General features: G+C 53.9%; 1 protein-coding gene across 1 annotated transcript in view; it reads right to left on the bottom strand.

Annotated features, from left to right (window-relative positions):
- DTNB (dystrobrevin beta) overlaps positions 1-7241 on the bottom strand; it is a 129683-nt gene extending 122442 nt beyond the window's left edge. Inside the window, exons 1-2 of the mRNA XM_077782498.1 lie at positions 7002-7241; positions 983-1050 (exon numbers count right to left, since the gene is read on the bottom strand). Of these exons, the coding sequence (XP_077638624.1) occupies positions 983-1050; positions 7002-7093 (160 nt within the window). The 5' untranslated portion in view covers positions 7094-7241. The remainder of the gene's footprint in view (positions 1-982; positions 1051-7001) is intronic.
- Positions 7242-18094: the final 10853 nt, after the last annotated feature.

Below are 18094 nucleotides of genomic sequence, written 5' to 3'. Positions count from 1 at the left end.
CACAAGGACCTGGAGCTGCTGCAGAGAGCCCAGAGGGGGCACCAAGGTGATCAGAGGGATGGAGCAGCTCTGCTGTAAGGAAGGCTGGGAGAATTGGGATTGTTCAGCCTGGAGAGGAGAAGGATCCAGGGAGAGCTCAGAGCCCCTGGCAGGGCCTGGAGGGGCTCCAGGAGAGCTGCAGAGGGACTGGGGACAAGGCTGGAGGGACAGGAGCCAGGGAATGGCTCCCAGTGCCAGAGGGCAGGGCTGGCTGGGAGATTGGGAATTGGGAATTGTTCCCTGGCAGGGTGGGCAGGCTCTGGCACAGGGTGCCCATCCTGGATCCCTGGCAGTGCCCAAGGCCAGGTTGGACACTGGGACACCCTGGGACAGTGGAAAGTGTCCCTGCCATGGCAGGGGTGGCACTGGGTGGGATTTAAGGCCCTTTCCCACCCAGACCACTCCACGAGTCCATAACAATGCTACTCTGGGAACAAACCAGGATAAATACATAGTTTTAGGTCAGAGCTCCCTCAGTCTGTAACTGGAATTAAGGGCATGCTGGCCTCATCCAGGAATTCCCTTCAGCCCTAACTCCTGCAGGACAGCAGGATAATGTGATGTCATGCAAACACCAATTCTGAATTCTTCCAGAGGAGGATCCTGCCCCGAGTCACACCAGCACTGCAGGGCCATTTTAAAATCTCTTTTTAAGGCCAAAGGTTCTCTGACTGCTATCACTACTCACTGAAATAGTTCTCCACAAACCTCAGGCACTGGCATAGATGAGAGATGTGAACATTCCCTAAGGAAGGAGCTTCCCAAAACCCAGGGAGAAACGACCTTCCCAGGCAGCTGTGACTCCCCTTGGGCACTCTCCTCCTGAGCAGCCCCCAGGAACAGCAGGATGATCTTCCCTGCGTGGGGCTGGGGGACAGGAGGGGGATGATCTGCTGCAGCTGTCCCAGGGAAGGAGAGCAATGTCTTCAGATTTCCTACTTACTCATTTCCATGAACAGCTGCCTCTTCTCTGCCATGGTCCTCCTCCTCTTCCCACTCTCCTCAATCATCCTGGAGACAAAAATGGCAAGCACTGTTTGTGTTAGGATCCTGTTACAAGAGCAGCTCGCTGTCCCTCAGTGGGAACAGTCTGATTCTTTTTGGGGACTGGGGATTCCAGGACACAGACACCTCTCACCCTCATCCCATTCCACACTCACACCTCAGGCTTGTTAACACCTCCCAAGGCAGGGCAGGGCACAGGAAACATGAATTCAACACTTGAATTGCTTCGCTTTGCAAAGCCCAGAGCTGCACTGATACGTGCAGGAATAGCCCATAAAGAATTGCTCTGTGTTCTGAGCCAGAAAAGGGAGATGCTGCAGTCAGAGACTCCGGGGCTCAGCAGGAGCAAGCTCAGCCCATTCCCTTCCCTGGCTGACAGAGCTTAGTGACCCTTCTTCCCTGCAGGATCACAGAATCCTTTAGCTTGGAAAAGGATTGGTGGGGATGTTTGGTTTGGGAGAATGCTGGCTTTAAACAAAACTTGTTAAAATTAATTTCACTTTGAGCCCCAACACTTGAGGTCCCATGGGATTTGTCAGGGAAGTAAAGAACTTCAAACTAATTAAGTTGGAAATAAAACCAGTTTGGTGACAGAGGGCTCCCTTTCCTGGGAAAACAGATTAAAAGAGTGACAGGAGCAGGGAGCAGCTTGTACCCCCAGGTAAGGGGGCACAGGGACAATTCAGCAGCTCTCAGGGCTTATTTCACTACACAGTCCCTAAAGATGCCAAATTTCTCCACTGCAGCAAAAAAAAAAAAAAAAGGAAAGTTAAATCAGCATCAGTGTGAAATTTAATTTATAATTCAACTAATTATGACATTGTTCCTTGGTTACCAAATTCACCAACTTAAAAACCATTAAATACAGGTTTTGTGTGTCTAACCCCAACAAAAGACAATAATCCCAACCAATGCTCCTACAGCTGCGTGCAGACCACAGGAGGCAGCTGGCTCAGCCCAGCCTGCAGCAGCCTGGGATGGCAGCAGGAGCAGCAGTCGTGCCTTGGCACTGGCACAGCTCCCTGAGGAGCAGTCCCTGGGCACAGCTTGGCACTGCCCGAGGGCCTGGGGGAACCCCAGAGCTCAGAGCCCACCCCAGCCTTCTTCCTCCTCAGGAAGGAGAACAAGCACGTGGGCTCTGCTCTGAAAACATTGCCATGCTTTGGAAAGCCACAGACTCACAACCAAGGGCTGCTGTGTCCTTACTGCATTTTTTTTTTTTACAGGAAGAAGCCTCAGTGGCATTTTTTATGACTTGCAGAAGTTGAGTGTTTTGGGCACATGAGCTTCCAATCCCATCTTATTCTCCACAAAGCACCTGATAGTACCAAGACTTCCACCTCCTTGCCCAGAGGTTCCTCATTCGGGGAATCCCAGGAGGGTTTGGGTGGGGAGGGACCTCAGAGCCCACCCAGTGCCACCCCTGCCATGGCAGGGACACTTTTCCCTGTCCCAGGCTGCTCCAAGTCCTGTCCAGCCTGGCCTTGGGCACTGCCAGGGATGCAGGGGCAGCCCCAGCTGCCCTGCTCAGCCTGGCACAGAGCAGAGCTCCCATCCCATGCCAGGATGGGAGCCCCAGAGGTCGTTGCCAGTGCCTGGACACAGCAGCCAACGCTGCCACACACACACACACACACAGTTCCTGGCAGAGGGGGACAGAGTGACCAAGATAGACACAAATCCATTCAGGGGACAGGAGTGTCACCCTCTGTGCCCTCTGCAAGGAAAAGGAGGGACTGAGCTCTTTCAAGCCGGCCCTGAAAAGAGACTTGAACGAGGGATCTGCTCTCTCCACGATCCCAGAGCCCCTCAGCAGGAAAATCCCTCCCAGCCCATCCAGTCCAGGCTGTGCCCAATCCCCACCTTGTCCCCAGCCCAGAGCTCTGAGTGCCACATCCAGAAATTCCCTGGACACCTCCAGGGATGGGCACTCCAACCCTCCCTGGGCAGTGCCAAGGCCTGAGCTCCCTTTCCAGGCAGAAATTCCTGCTGCTGCCCACCCTGAGCCTGCCCTGGCCCAGCCTGAGCCCATTTCCCCTTGTCCTGTCCCTGTTCCCTGGGAGCAGAGCCCAACTCCCATATTCCTGCCAGATATCTGGAAAAGTGGTGGAAATGAGAATAATTGACAAACCTGTTTCTAATCCCTGAACCATCAGGCACAGAAGGATCCCTCGGGGATGAGTAAGAAGGAAGATGGGGAGTCTATCTCAAGTTCAACACAGGAATGAACCAAACCCACAAGAACTGCAACTATGTTTGGGATGCAAATTACAGTGCTCAGCTCCCAAAGCAGGGAAGGGAAAGAGCAGCTTGGCCTGAGCTGGTTTGGTTTGTTAGGTTGGGCTCTTTGAAGGGGGTGGGGAGGCTGAGTTTGGGTTTTGGTGGGGACTTTTTGGGTGGTTTTTGTTTGTTTGTTTGCTGGTTCCTTGCTTTTTTAAAAATTGCAGCAAAATCCATGAGCAAAGTGCCAGGAAACACAATGTGGGCTGGAATGATGTGGCAGCCAGGAATTGCTGAGGTGGCTGCTCCCATTCCACGGGCACACGGAGGGGAACCCACTCCCATACAGAATCCCAGGATGGGTTGGAGGGACCTCAGAGCCCACCCAGTGCCACCCCTGCCATGGCAGAGACACCTCCACTGTCCCAGTGCTCCCAGCATCCAACCTGGCCTTGGGCACTGCCAGGGACAGAAGTCCAGTTATTGGAAATCCCTATTGAAAAGCAATGTTCAACTAGAAGCAGAAAGTGATGCAGTACCTTAGAAAACTGCAGCCGAGCGTGTCTGATGTAAACTTCCAACCTTTATCATCTCCCTTCAGCCTTTCACCTTCCCCCTTTCAACAGGTACAACACTTGGGTGGCCTCAGGAGCAGCCTCTGGCACAGTTAACAGCAAAGCCAATTTATAAATTCCACACCAATTACCGTGGGAAATCCTACACTCGGCCACCATCTGAAATATCTTTAATGAACTCACATTTTTGTTGTGTCCATTGTTTGTCACCTTTCTTCTCTCCCCAAACAGGGACAGCCCCAGCTCTGTGCCAAGGCTGTGCCTGTCAGAGCTCTGTCCCAGCACAGGGGGTGAGACTGGCACTCCCCTGGCTGCAGGGAGCTCCTGGGAGCCCTGGCTGTGCCCAGGGTGTGCCCAGGGTGTGCCCCGGCTGTGCCCCGGCTGTGCCCCGGCTGTGCCCCTCGGCTGTGCCCCGGCTGTGTCCCGGCTGTGCCCCGGCTGTGCCCCAGCTGTACCCTGGTTGTGCCGCGGCTGTGTCCCGGCAGTGCCCTGGCTGTGTCCTGGCTGTGCCCCAGCTGTACCCTGGCTGTGCCCCGGCTGTACCCTGGCTGTGCCCCGGCTGTACCCTGGCTGTACCCTGGCTGTACCCTGGCTGTACCCTGGCTGTACCCCGGCTGTGCCCTGGCTGTACCCTGGCTGTACCCCGGCTGTGCCCTGGCTGTGCCCCGGCTGTACCCTGGCTGTACCCCGGCTGTGCCCTGGCTGTGCCCCGGCTGTACCCTGGCTGTACCCTGGCTGTACCCCGGCTGTGCCCCCTGGCTCCCTGCAGGCGCTCCCGGGTTCAGGCCAATACTACAGGACCTTGCTTAGCAGGTTCCGCTCTTCTTGGAGCTCATCAGCTGTAGGTACAGCCCAAGGACAGCTCCAAGGACAGCTCCAAGGACAGCCCAAGGACAGCCCAAGGACAGCCCTGTGCTCAGGCAATCACCCCCGAGCTGCGGACGGGCTTGTTCTCACACCGGGGAGCACAGTCACACAGGATCAGTCACACACGGGATCCCAATCACACGGGATCAGAATCAGACATGGGATCCCAGAGTCACACACGGGATCCCAGAGTCACACACGGGATCACACAGTCACACACGGGATCACACAGTCACACACGGGATCACACAGTCACACAGGATCACAGAGTCACACAGGATCAGTCACACACGGGATCCCAGAGTCACACACGGGATCACACAGTCACACACGGGATCACAGAGTCACACAGGATCACAGAGTCACACAGGATCAGTCACACAAGGGATCACAGAGTCACACACGGGATGACTCAGTCACACAGGATCACACAGTCACACACGGGATCACACAGTCACACAGGATCAGTCACACACAGGATCCCAATCACACGGGATCAGAATCATACACGGGATCACACAGTCACACACAGGATCACACAGTCACACACGGGATCACAGAGTCACACAGGATCACAGAGTCACACAGGATCACAGAGTCACACAGGATCAGTCACACACGGGATCCCAATCACACGGGATCACAGAGTCACACACAGAGGATCACTCAGTCACACAGGATTACAGTCACACACAGAGGATCACTGTCACACACAGAGGATCACTCAGTCACACACGGGATCACACAGTCATGCGCGGGATCACTGTATCACACACAGTCACACCATCAGAATCACAGTCACACATAGGATCACAATCACACAGAATCACTGTCACAGTCAGAATCACTGAGTCACACACAGGATCACAATCACACAGAATCACTGTCACAGTCAGAATCACTGAGTCACACACAGGATCACAATCACAGAATCACTGAGTCACACACAGGATCACAATCACACAGAATCACTGGATCACACACAGGATCGGAGTCACACCGTCAGAATCAGAGTCACACCGTCAGAATCACAATCACAGAAATACAAACAATCACACAATCAGAATCTGTCACACACAATCAGACTCACAGTCACACACAATCAGGATCACTGAATCACACACAACCACACAATCAGGATCACGCACAGTGACACCAATCACAGAACCAGAGTCACTCAAAATCATACAATCAAAACCATTGAATCACACAAAATCACAGAGTCACACACAGTCACAGTCCCACACACAGTCACACACAATCACACACACAGTCACCAGGCTGGAAGAGACCTCCACGACCATCGAGTCCAACCCAGCCCCAACACCTCAACTGAACCCTGGCACACAGTGCCACATCCAGGCTTTGTTAAACACACCCAGGGATGGGGACTCCACCACCTCCCCAGTCCCTGGGAATTCCCAAAATTCCCAGAATTCACAGAATTACCAAGTTAAAAGAGACCTCCAAGACCATCGAGTCCAACCCGGCCCCAGCACCTCAACCCATCCCTGGCACCCAGTGCCACATCCAGGCTTTGTTAAACACACCCAGGGACGGGGACTCCCCCACCTCCCCGGGCTGCCATCCCAGAACTTTATCACCTTCCTGGGAAGAACTTTTCCCTAATATCCAGCCTGAATTCCCCTTGGAATTCCACAGCTTGAGGCTGTGACCTCTGGCTCTGTCAGTTCCTGGAGAAGGAGCCCAACCCCAGCTGAGCACAGCCACTTTCAGGAGCTGTAGTTTGGCTTTGCAGTTGTTTTGTTCCAAGTTCATTTTGTTTCATTCTGTACTTCCACCTTTAAGGAACACTCCAAAGGAGATTCTGACCTTTAGGGTTTGAGAACCACTTCCAAACATTGCTTCGTGCTGAGCCACAGCCTCATTGGCCAAAGCAGGAACACAGAAAGAAAAGTTCATTTACCAATTATTAAATCTGACTTGGTTCACATTCTTGGCGTTGCATGTCATTAGCAGAAATAATATTTGATGTCACTGATTAAATTGCAGTTGCTGCATGAAGATAAAATTGTGCCCATAGCTATTTATGGTCAGAAATAAGTTGTAATTAAAATAAATCCAAAAGCCAGTCTGGGGCATGGGCTGATCTGAGCTTGACACAGGGAAGGAGGTTCAGTGACTTTCTGCTGTTTTCCTGATCAGAAGGAACAACTATTCCTGCTGTTTCAAGGAAAAGCTTTCCTCCCTTGCCAGTGCATTCACTCTTAAAAATGTAACTTTAATAAATAACACAGCTGGGATGAAGATATTGAATAAAAAGGGAGGGCACACCTGTGCTGGCAGAAAAAGTTACTGGTGTCCATCTGCTTTGGCACTTCCTTGCTTTGGGCTTCTGAGCTCGTCTGACATTTCATTGAACCCATCTAAAATAATTTCTGAACTGTCATAAATGTTTTGTTAAAGTATAAAATTAAATTTACTTATGATATAAAGGTGCTTATATTTGTTCATCTCAGATTTCAATAAAAACATGAAGTATTTTTCCTTTTCTTTCCTAATTTAAAAAAGGACCCCACAATTACTGATTTAATCCCCTCCTCTCCCTCTGTCTATGCAAAATATCTGATGCTCTTACTCATTTCTTTGTTCTCCTGGTTCATATTCCCAATCCCTTTCCTCAGCAGTCAAACATAATAAATCTGAAATACTCTTTGTTTGTTCCCCTGTGCCTTTTCCCAGGAAGAGGAGTGACCTCAAAGTGATTTCAGGGGACCACATCTGACCCCTGGAAAAGACAAACCTTCCATTCAAGTAGACTACAACATCTTTTAAAGCACATTTTAACCACTTCTGACAGTTCTTCTCATTTACCTTTAACATTTTAGACACCAATTGTAGCATAAGTAACTGAAGCAAAAGCAGCTGTGCACAAAAGTATGAAAAGTACCCTAAAATGTTATTTCTGCATCTCCAGCAAGTACAGGAGCATCTCTGGGAGCCACCGTGCACCTTCCAGCAGCAGCTGCCCCAAAAGCCAAAAGTTTGGATTTCTCACTGATGTTTTCACATGTGCTGGACTCAGATGATTGTGCAAGATCTCTGCAAACCCAAACTGACTCCGGCCTCAGAGGGTGTAAGGAAAAACCCACATGGCCAGGAGCCAGGAAAGGGACTGTAACTTCCCAGTGATTACAGCTCTGCAGTGAAATTCTAAACAAGTCAATGGCTCCTTTTTTTATCCATAAATCCAGTGGATCCAAAGCTGCTCTGGAAGATTCTGCAAAAACCTGCCCAAAAAAATGCAGGAAGCTTCATTAAAAATGAACAGGCAACTCAGTAGCTCAGGAAAAAAGACAGTGCTGAATCCTAAAGCCTGCCCTCCTGCGTGCCTTGCCATTCCTGCTGGGACTGAGAGGTTTTTCCAAGGCACAAGAAGCCATCGGGTTTGTTCAGGCAGGACAAAGCTGGTGGCAGCACAACCCACTGAGCCCTCAGTGCCTCCAGTTACTGGGGTGGAAAATCACTGATGGACAGGGACATCCTGGCTGGAAAAACCTGGGCATGGAGGCACATCCTGGGCACGGGAACGGAGGGCACCAGCCTGGCTCAGCCCAGGGACAGCCCCAGGGGGGTGGGATGTGGATGGGCTGGGGGCAGGGAGCTCTGCAGAGGGACCAGGACAGCCTGGAGCCATGGGCTGGGTGCCAGGCTGAGGGACAGCCAGGCCAAGAGCTGGGTCCTGCACTGGGGTCACAGCAAGCCCATGGAACACCCCAGGATGGGAAGGGAACGGAGCCCCAGGAGGGGCTGGGGAGCTGGGAAGGGGCTGCAGAATTCCTGAGGGAGCTGGGAAGGGGCTGCAGAATTCCTGAGGGAGCTGGGAAGGGGCTGGAGAGTTCCTGAGGGAGCTGGGAAGGGAATGGAGAGTTCCTGAGGAGCTGGGAATGGGCTGGAGAGTTCCTGAGGGAGCTGGGAAGGGAATGGAGAGTTCCTGAGGAGCTGGGAAGGGAATGGAGAGTTCCTGAGGAGCTGGGAAGGGAATGGAGAGTTCCTGAGGAGCTGGGAAGGGGCTGGAGAGTTCCTGAGGAGCTGGGAAGGGGCTGGAGAGTTCCTGAGGAGCTGGGAAGGGGCTGGAGAGTTCCTGAGGAGCTGGGAAGGGGCTGGAGAGTTCCTGAGGGAGCTGGGAAGGGAATGGAGAGTTCCTGGGGGAGCTGGGAAGGGGCTGGAGAGTTCCTGAGGGAGCTGGGAAGGGAATGGAGAGTTCCTGAGGAGCTGGGAAGGGGCTGGAGAGTTCCTGAGGGAGCTGGGAAGGGAATGGAGAGTTCCTGAGGAGCTGGGAAGGGGCTGGAGAGTTCCTGAGGGAGCTGGGAAGGGGCTCAGCCTGGAGCAAAGGAGGCTCAGGGGGACCTTGTGGCTCTCACAGCTCCTGCCAGGAGGGGACAGCCAGGGGGGGATTTGGGATCTGTTCCCAGGGAACAGGGACAGGACAAGGGGAAATGGGCTCAGGCTGGGCCAGGGCAGGCTCAGGGTGGGCAGCAGCAGGAATTTCTGCCTGGAAAGGGAGCTCAGGCCTTGGCACTGCCCAGGGAGGTGGTGAAGTCTCATCCCTGGAGGTATCCAGGGAATTCCTGGATGTGGCACTCAGAGCTCAGGGCTGGGGACAAGGTGGGGATCACTCACAGGCTGGACTCACAACTGAAATCATTCTGTGATTCCAGAAAAAATCCCCTGCTCTAAGCCCCAGGGCAAGCCCAACAACCTCACCTGGTCAGAAACTGATAAAGGTTGTACTGGATTCAAGTTCAACAAAGATGGCATAAGTCACAATATTTAATCAGAGGTTTCTTTGAAAGCCTTCCAAAACTTTTAACACAGGTTCCCTCCAGACAAAACAGAACAAACTCAAATCCAGGAGAGTTCCAAAGCACCCGAGTTTCTGTGACTTCACATCAAGTCACAGAAACTCAGGTGGTTTGGAACTCCCAAAGTCCCAGCTGAGTGTCAGTAAGTGCTCCAGCACTGAGTTCCAGTGTCAGCTGAGCGCCCAGAGCAGAGAGAGGATCCCTGAGGAACTTGCAGGTCAGGCTAAGAACGGGGAGGTGGCAGTGGCACTGAGGTGCCAGCCCCGCTGCCAAGGTGCTGTTTGAAGCTCACTGCCCTCTGGATCCATTTTCACTCCCCAGGGAAGCACTCAGCCTGGCCCCAGGAGCCCTGCAGGCCAGCACGGAGTGTCTCAGCACAGATTTGGCACAGGCAGCTCTGTTCTCCAGCTCACACAGCCAGGGCGCAGAGCTGGCAGCACACTCAGTGCCACAACACCCAAACCAGAACCAAACCCTCATCTTCCTTCACTGTCCCACAGCCTCAGGAGTAGAAACGGCTTTTTACAACCTGCCTGTTGAAATTAATGTCTGCTATGGGATTTACCAGGAGCAAACAAGAGCAAATCCTGCAGCTGAAATTGTTTCCTTGAAATACAGCAGTGCTCCTGTCGGGTAAGAGAAAGGAAATACTGCAGGAGGATTTTTGAGCAGTAAGAAGTTGGACACAGACTAATTAAGAGCTTACCCCTCCCTCTCAGGAAGGGAAGACTTTTTGTGGAGGGGATTTCTGAGCACTCCGTGCTTCTAAGAGAAGCTGGCGAAGCCTCCCCTCTCCATCCCAGCCCACAGGCCCCAGCACTGCTTGCAGAGCACAGGAGAGAACTCTGCAGCTGCCTCTGAATGCAGTCTGCATTGCTGGGAAGGGCTCTGAGCTGCATTCCTGCCCTTTTCCCATCACCCCAGACTGGAGATGCAGCAGGAGCAGGTCCCACACAGCTGGCAGCTCAGGGCTCTCCCAGAGCTCCCTGGCACACCTGGGGAGGAGGGAAATTCCAGTGAGGAACACCTGGAAACAGCAACTGCTTTCCCCCAGCACAACTGACTTCAGGATAAAACAGCTTGCTCAGTTTTAATTCATTAATTTCACCTCCTACATTAACTTAGGGTGTGAAATCTTCCTCACCACCTTCACAGGTCTGAACTAAAATAATTCTAGGTTTGTGAAGTGTTAGATATTACCGAAAGGGTACAGGAGTACAGAACCATTAATCTGCATTTAAAAGTCTCTCTGCCACTGCCCCAGGCAATGGGAACTGAACACCTACACAGGGCTGATAACTTTAACTTTGTCTGAGCTGCCAGACACACAACACCTGCTTCAAGAGCCTGGCTGCACCCAAACTGCTCCAGCTGTGCTCACAAAGGGGCTTCCTTCCACAAGAACATAAGCCTGAAGTAAAAGTCCAGCTGATGACATTTGCCATTGCCTTCTGTAAAACTAAGGGGCTTTATCCCTTAGTTTTGTCGCTTTCTGTTTTAATAAATAAATAAAAATTTAAGTTAGGGCATCAGCTCCCTCCCTGCTTGCTTTATGCCAGGACACCCCTTTGCCCCCCACCTCTTAAATCACAGAATCACTGAGGCTCTCGTTCACCCAAGACCACTGAGTCCAACCTTTGACCTAAATAAAGTTAAAAGTTGCACTGACAAAGTCTGAAAAATACCTCACCTTGCAGTCAGTCAGCAGCTACTTAAGTTACTTTAAGTGCTAACCACAGCACATCCTTTAGACATGTAACTCTTAAAATTTAGCGATGAGTTGGCACCTGCTGTCATAATTCTATTTGTTTCCACCTGGCCAAATATAATGTACTACCTGCTGTGGAATGTTGAGGTCTCCTACTGCTTCTTCCAGATCTGGGCTGCCTAAAACTCTTCATTACATAAGTTTTTTTTAAATAAATCTGTATTATTTAAGCACAGGTGAGAAATTAAAATAGTTCAGTCCTTACAGCCCACAGGACTGGGAAAGGCCCATAAAACTATTTAAATTTAGGTACAGTTTAACAATAGAAATCTGTTTAAACACTAAACCAGAGATGACAAATTCATGGTTCCTTCTACCTGGAACCAAGGGGAAAACAATTAACCTAATAAAAATATTATGAATTCCAATCTTATCACCTGAATCACTGTATCTGAGTCCCTCTTTAGGCTCTCTAAAGCTGCCCCAGAGCAGCCCATGCAGGCAGGCTGAGTGTGGAGCTCAGGGTGGCTCAGGCACCAAGCCAGGCCCAAGGCCTGGCTTTAATCTTCCAGATGTGGTTCCTTCCCTCCTCAGAAACTGCCACAGCTCCCACAACACACAGCTGAACACACCCACCCTGCTTTAAAGGGTTCCTAAGTCAGAACACCCACCTTGGTTTAAAGAGCTGTCCAGCTGAGAATATCCACCCTGGTTTAAAGAGTTCCTAAGTGAGAACAGAACTGAGAACATCCACCCTGGTTTAAAGAGTTCCTAACTCAGAACAGAACTGAGAACATCCACCCTGGTTTAAAGAGTTCCTAAGTGAGAACAGAACTGAGAACATCCACCCTGGTTTAAAGGGCTCCTAACTGAGAATATCCACCCTGGTTTAAAGGGCTCCTAACTGAGAACAGAACTGAGAACATCCACCCTGGTTTAAAGAGTTCCTAACTCAGAACAGAACTGAGAACATCCACCCTGGTTTAAAGAGTTCCTAACTCAGAACAGAACTGAGAATATCCACCCTGGTTTAAAGGGCTCCTAACTCAGAACATCAACCTTGGTTTAAAGGGTTGCACAACTCAGAACATCAACCTTGGTTTAAAGAACTCAGAACAGAACTGAGAACATCCACCCTGGTTTAAAGGGTTGCACAACTCAGAACACCCACCCTGGTTTAAAGGGCTCCTAACTCAGAACATCAACCTTGGTTTAAACGGCTCCTAACTCAGAACATCAACCTTGGTTTAAAGAACTCAGAACAGAACTGAGAACATCCACCCTGGTTTAAAGGGCTCCTAACTGAGAACAGAACTGAGAACATCCACCCTGGTTTAACTCAGAACACCCACCCTGGTTTAAAGGGCTCCTAACTCAGAACAGAACTGAGAACATCCACCCTGGTTTAAAGGGCTCCTAACTGAGAACAGAACTGAGAACATCCACCCTGGTTTAACTGAGAACATCCACCCTGGTTTAAAGGGCTCCTAACTCAGAACAGAACTGAGAACACCCACCCAGGGCTGCCCAGGACTGAGAGCCCTCACTCCCCCTTCACCTGGGCTGGTGAGAGGTAATTGAACTGCTGGAGAAGTGATGCTGTTCTGTTGCTGCAAAAGCCCTTTTTCCTTGCGTTATGGCTCCTTCCCAAGTCTCCTCCACCACCCAGCACTCCCCAAAAGATGTATTGCTCTGGGGTCCTGGATAAACCAGGCCTGAGTGCATCAGCTGCAGCACAGCCAACGAACAAAGCCATTTACTGTTCCAAAAACCCTAGCCTGCTCCAAACCCAGGGAGTCTGGGACAATGCTGGCAGGGCTGCTGCATTCAGCACCACAGGAACTGCAGTGAACAATCAGGGTGTCCCACGGAGCTGCCAGGAGGTCCTGGACGATGTGTCCCCTTAAATACAGCATTCTGGAATGGTCAGGAGCCAACTCTGGCAGCCCGGCCTGGGAGCTGCTCCCTTGGGACTCACTGGTTTGACTGGGAAGGGGCTTTAAAGCTCAGCCAGTGCCACCCTTGGACCCCTGGCAATGCCCATGGCCAGGCTGGGGCTTGAAGCACCCTGGGATCGTGGAAGGTGTCCCTGCCATGGCAGAGGGATGAAATTCAGTGTTGTTTAAAGCTCTTTCCCACCCAGAGCATTCCGTAATTCTGTGATTCACCTTCCCCAGACGAGGGATGTGCTGTACAACAAACACAGTTCTGGAGGAATTTTAAACAGAGGAGTCCATCTTTTTACATTATTTCATATTTTCACATGTCCAACACATCACTGAAAATGCAGAAGTCACTGCTTCACAACACCAGTTTGTCATAAGTGAAAAATGTCAGTACCAGTTTGGTGTCAGAAACAGGCAACTGAAAAAACTTGAGGTCTACACCACAGTCAATCCCAACAGATCCTGTTACCTGAATACACTGAGAAGTCTCTCAGGGCAACTTCCACTTTCCTGGGCTCACTTCCTCCGTCAGACATTTAAACGACAACCTAAGGAGAGGCGAATAACACCGAGTGAGCTTTTCCTGCAAGAAAGCAGCAGTTTTCCCCACAAAAGTGACACTGCCTCATTTCACAGCCCCTCAGGGTGCTGCTTCTGCCCTGGCTGCTGCTTCTGTTAGCTCCAAACCAGTGCAGCCTGCACACCCCGGGTCTCCCGTTAATTCCAAATCAGTGCAGCCTGCACACCCCGGCTCTCCCGTTAACCCAAATCAGTGCAGCCTGCACACCCCGGCTCTCCCGTTAATTCCAAATCAATGTAGCCTGCATATCCCGGGTCTCCCGTTAACCCCAAACCAGTGCAGCCTGCACACCCCGGCTCTCCCGTTAATTCCAATTCAATGCAGCCTGCACACCCCGGCTCTCCCGTTAACCCAAATCAGTGCAGCCTGCACACCCCGGCTCTCCCGTTAACCCAAATCAGTGCAGCCTGCACATCCCGGCTCTCCCGTTAACCCAAATCAGTGCAGCCTGCACACCCCGGGTCCCCCGTTAACCCCAAATCAGTGCAGCCTGCACACCCCGGCTCCTTGCCAGCGGCTGTTCCGCGGCCGGGAGGAACACCGGGGCACGGTCAAACCGGCGGCCGCTCCCCCAGCGCGGTGGCCCGGGCCCCGCTGGGCTCTCCCCGCCCGGCCCCGCGCTGTCCCCGTACCCGAGCCGGTGCCGGGGCTGCCGCGGCTCGCGGGCTCCAGGGGCGGCCGGGCCGCCTCAGCCGCCGCCGCGCTCCAACGGTCCCGGCCGCCGCCGCGCGGCGCCCCGGCCAATCAGGGCCCGCCTCCGCCGGGGGCGCGCGGCCCCCCGCCAATCCGCGCCCGCCCGGGCCCGCCTTCTCGCGCCCCTCAGCCAATCGGCGGCCAGCGCCGCCCGGCGCGCTCCCGCCCCCGCCGCAGCGCGCGCGCGCCGCGCGGCGCTCACCCGGTGGGGGGGACGGCGGGACCGCGCAGGCGCAGCGCGAGCGGCCGAGGGGGCGGCCCCGCCCCCGGCCCGCCCTGAGGGGAGCGGGGCGGGCGGAGCGATGGCCGGGGGAGCGCCGGGGGCCTGTCAGCCACGGGTGCCCTCACAGCCGTCCCTCGGCACCGTGACAGCCATGCATCCCCTCACAGCCGTCCCTCGGCACCGTGACAGCCATGGATCCCGTCACAGCCGTCCCTCGGCACCGTGACAGCCATGGATCCCGTCACAGCCGTCCCTCGGCACCGTGACAGCCATGCATCCCGTCACAGCCGTCCCTCGGCACCGTGACAGCCATGCATCCCGTCACAGCCGTCCCTCGGCACCGTGACAGCCATGCATCCCCTCACAGCCGTCCCTCGGCACCGTGACAGCCATGGATCCCGTCACAGCCGTCCCTCGGCACCGTGACAGCCATGGATCCCCTCACAGCCATCCCTCAGCACCTGTCAGCATGGCTGTCCTCTCACAGCCGTCCCTCAGCACCGTGCCAGCAATGGCTGTCCCCTCACAGCCATCCCTCAGCACCTGTCAGCCATGGGTTTCCTCACAACCATCCCTCAGCACCTGTCAGCATGGCTGTCCCCTCACAGCTCAGCACCGTGCTAACCATGGCTGTCCCTCAAAGCTATGAACGGCAGCCATCCTTCAGGACAGTCCCCTCACAGCTGTGTGTGACTGCCGTCCCCTCAGCACCGAGCCACAGCCATTGCTCACCCATCCCCTCAGCTCCCAGGGCTGGAGCTCCTCTGCCGTGGAGCCAGGCTGGGAGAATCGGGATTGTTCAGCCTGGAGAGGAGAAGGATCCAGGGAGAGCTGGGGGGGCTCACCTGGAGAGGAGAAGGATCCAGGCAGAGCTGGGGGGGCTCACCTGGAGAGGAGAAGGATCCAGGCAGAGCTCAGAGCCCCTGGCAGGGCCTGGAGGGGCTCCAGGAGAGCTGCAGAGGGACTGGGGACAAGGATGGAGGGACAGGAGCCAGGGAATGGCTCCCAGTGCCAGAGGGCAGGGCTGGCTGGGAGATTGGGAATTGGGAATTGTTCCCTGGCAGGACCCAGGGAATGGCTCCCAGTGCCAGAGGGCAGGGCTGGCTGGGAGATTGGGAATTGGGAATTGTTCCTGCCAGGGTGGGCAGCCCTGGCACAGGGTGCCCACCCTGGATCCCTGGCAGTGCCCAAGGCCAGGCTGGACACTGGGACACCCTGGGACAGTGGAGGTGTCCCTGCCATGGCAGGGGTAGCACTGCGTGGCCCCTTCCAACCCAACCCATTCCATGGATTGCTGTTTCTATGGGAGGGCAGCCCAGGCTTGTGAGGACTGTGCCCCTGCAGGAGTGTTCCCTGTGCCAGGGGAGGCTGTCACCGCTCCTGCCATGTCCCACATCTCTGCAGCCACCGCCACAGCGGCTGTTTCCAGTGCCAGCATCCCCTGCTCCATGGCATGACCATCTCTGTGGATAACAGCTTGCCATGGCACCGGGATGTCACTGCTCTCCTTGCTGGCACTGCCAGGTGTGACCATCCCTGTGGATAACAGCTTGCCATGGCACCGGGATGTCACTGCTCTCCTTGCTGGCACTGCCAGCTGTGACCATCCCTGTGGATAACAGCTTGCCATGGGCACTGGGATGTCACTGCTCTCCTTGCTGGCACTGCCAGGTGTGACCATCCCTGTGGATAACAGCTTGCCATGGCACCGGGATGTCACTGCTCGCAGAGCTGGCACTGCCAGGTGTGACCATCCCTGTGGGTAACAGCTTGCCATGGGCACTGGGATGTCACTGCTCGCCTTGCTGGCACTGCCAGGTGTGACCATCCCTGTGGATAACAGCTTGCCATGGCACCGGGATGTCACTGCTCGCCTTGCTGGCACTGCCAGGTGTGACCATCCCTGTGGGTAACAGCTTGCCATGGGCACTGGGATGTCACTGCTCTCCTTGCTGGCACTGCCAGCTGTGACCATCCCTGTGGATAACAGCTTGCCATGGCACCAGGATGTCACTGCTCGCCTTGCTGGCACTGCCAGGTGTGACCATCCCGGTGGATAACAGCTTGCCATGGGCACTGGGGATGTCACTGCTCACAGAGCTGGCACTGCCAGGTGTGACCATCCCTGTGGATAACAGCTTGCCATGGGCACTGGGATGTCACTGCTCGCAGAGCTGGCACTGCCAGGTGTGACCATCCCTGTGGATAACAGCATGCCATGGCACTGGGGATGTCACTGCTCTCCTTGCTGGCACTGCCAGGTGTGACCATCCCTGTGGATAACAGCTTGCCATGGGCACTGGGATGTCACTGCTCTCCTTGCTGGCACTGCCAGCTGTGACCATCCCTGTGGATAACAGCTTGCCATGGGCACTGGGATGTCACTGCTCTCCTTGCTGGCACTGCCAGCTGTGACCATCCCTGTGGATAACAGCATGCCATGGCACCAGGATGTCACTGCTCGCCTTGCTGGCACTGCCAGGTGTGACCATCCCTGTGGATAACAGCTTGCCATGGGCACTGGGATGTCACTGCTCTCCTTGCTGGCACTGCCAGGTGTGACCATCCCTGTGGATAACAGCTTGCCATGGGCACTGGGATGTCACTGCTCTCCTTGCTGGCACTGCCAGGTGTGACCATCCCTGTGGATAACAGCTTGCCATGGGCACTGGGATGTCACTGCTCGCCTTGCTGGCACTGCCAGCTGTGACCATCCCTGTGGATAACAGCTTGCCATGGCACCAGGATGTCACTGCTCTCCTTGCTGGCACTGCCAGCTGTGACCATCCCTGTGGATAACAGCTTGCCATGGCACCGGGACCAAGTGAGGGCGGCGATTGCTGCTGGCTGCGTTTCCAGCCGCGAGGCAGCAGCAGCCAAAGCAGCACCGGGAAAAGCGTCTGCTGCGGGCTGCAGGGAGAAGCGCTGCAAGCTGCAAAAGCACCAGATGGTGCCATGGCTTCAGTTATTTCTCCATGCCTCCGACTCGGAGCTCAGCTTCCCCTCCTCTGAGGGCTGTGCCGTCCTCCTTCTTCCCAGCGATCCCAGGGGAACCCGGCCTGGCTAGAAAAATAGAGTTTTACTTGCTTAACAACGAGACAGGGCCATTAATTAGTCACACGGATTAAAAAGGAGAATAACTTAAAGTCTAGTGATGCCGCCAAGATGCCACCTGAGGGCTGGGGTGGATTATTCCCACTTCCATTCTTAAAATTGCTGATACTTTTAATGTATTCAGGGAAAAGAAATCCCAGGCTCTTGCACGTTCCTCAGTCTGCTGATTTTACCGAGTTGTTAACTGCATTCAGAGTTTTCCTGTCAGGAATCAGGTGAGCTGGTTACACACCTGTATTCCTGAATCTCTCAATTTTAAGGAAAATCAAGTTCCCGACACTTGATACAGATTTCTTCC

The sequence above is a fragment of the Lonchura striata genome, chromosome 3 (assembly GCF_046129695.1).
Source record: "Lonchura striata isolate bLonStr1 chromosome 3, bLonStr1.mat, whole genome shotgun sequence".
In the NCBI taxonomy this organism is placed as follows: domain Eukaryota; kingdom Metazoa; phylum Chordata; class Aves; order Passeriformes; family Estrildidae; genus Lonchura; species Lonchura striata.
The sequence above is the reverse complement of the archived record's forward strand: the minus strand, read 5'-3'. Positions and strand labels throughout refer to the sequence as shown.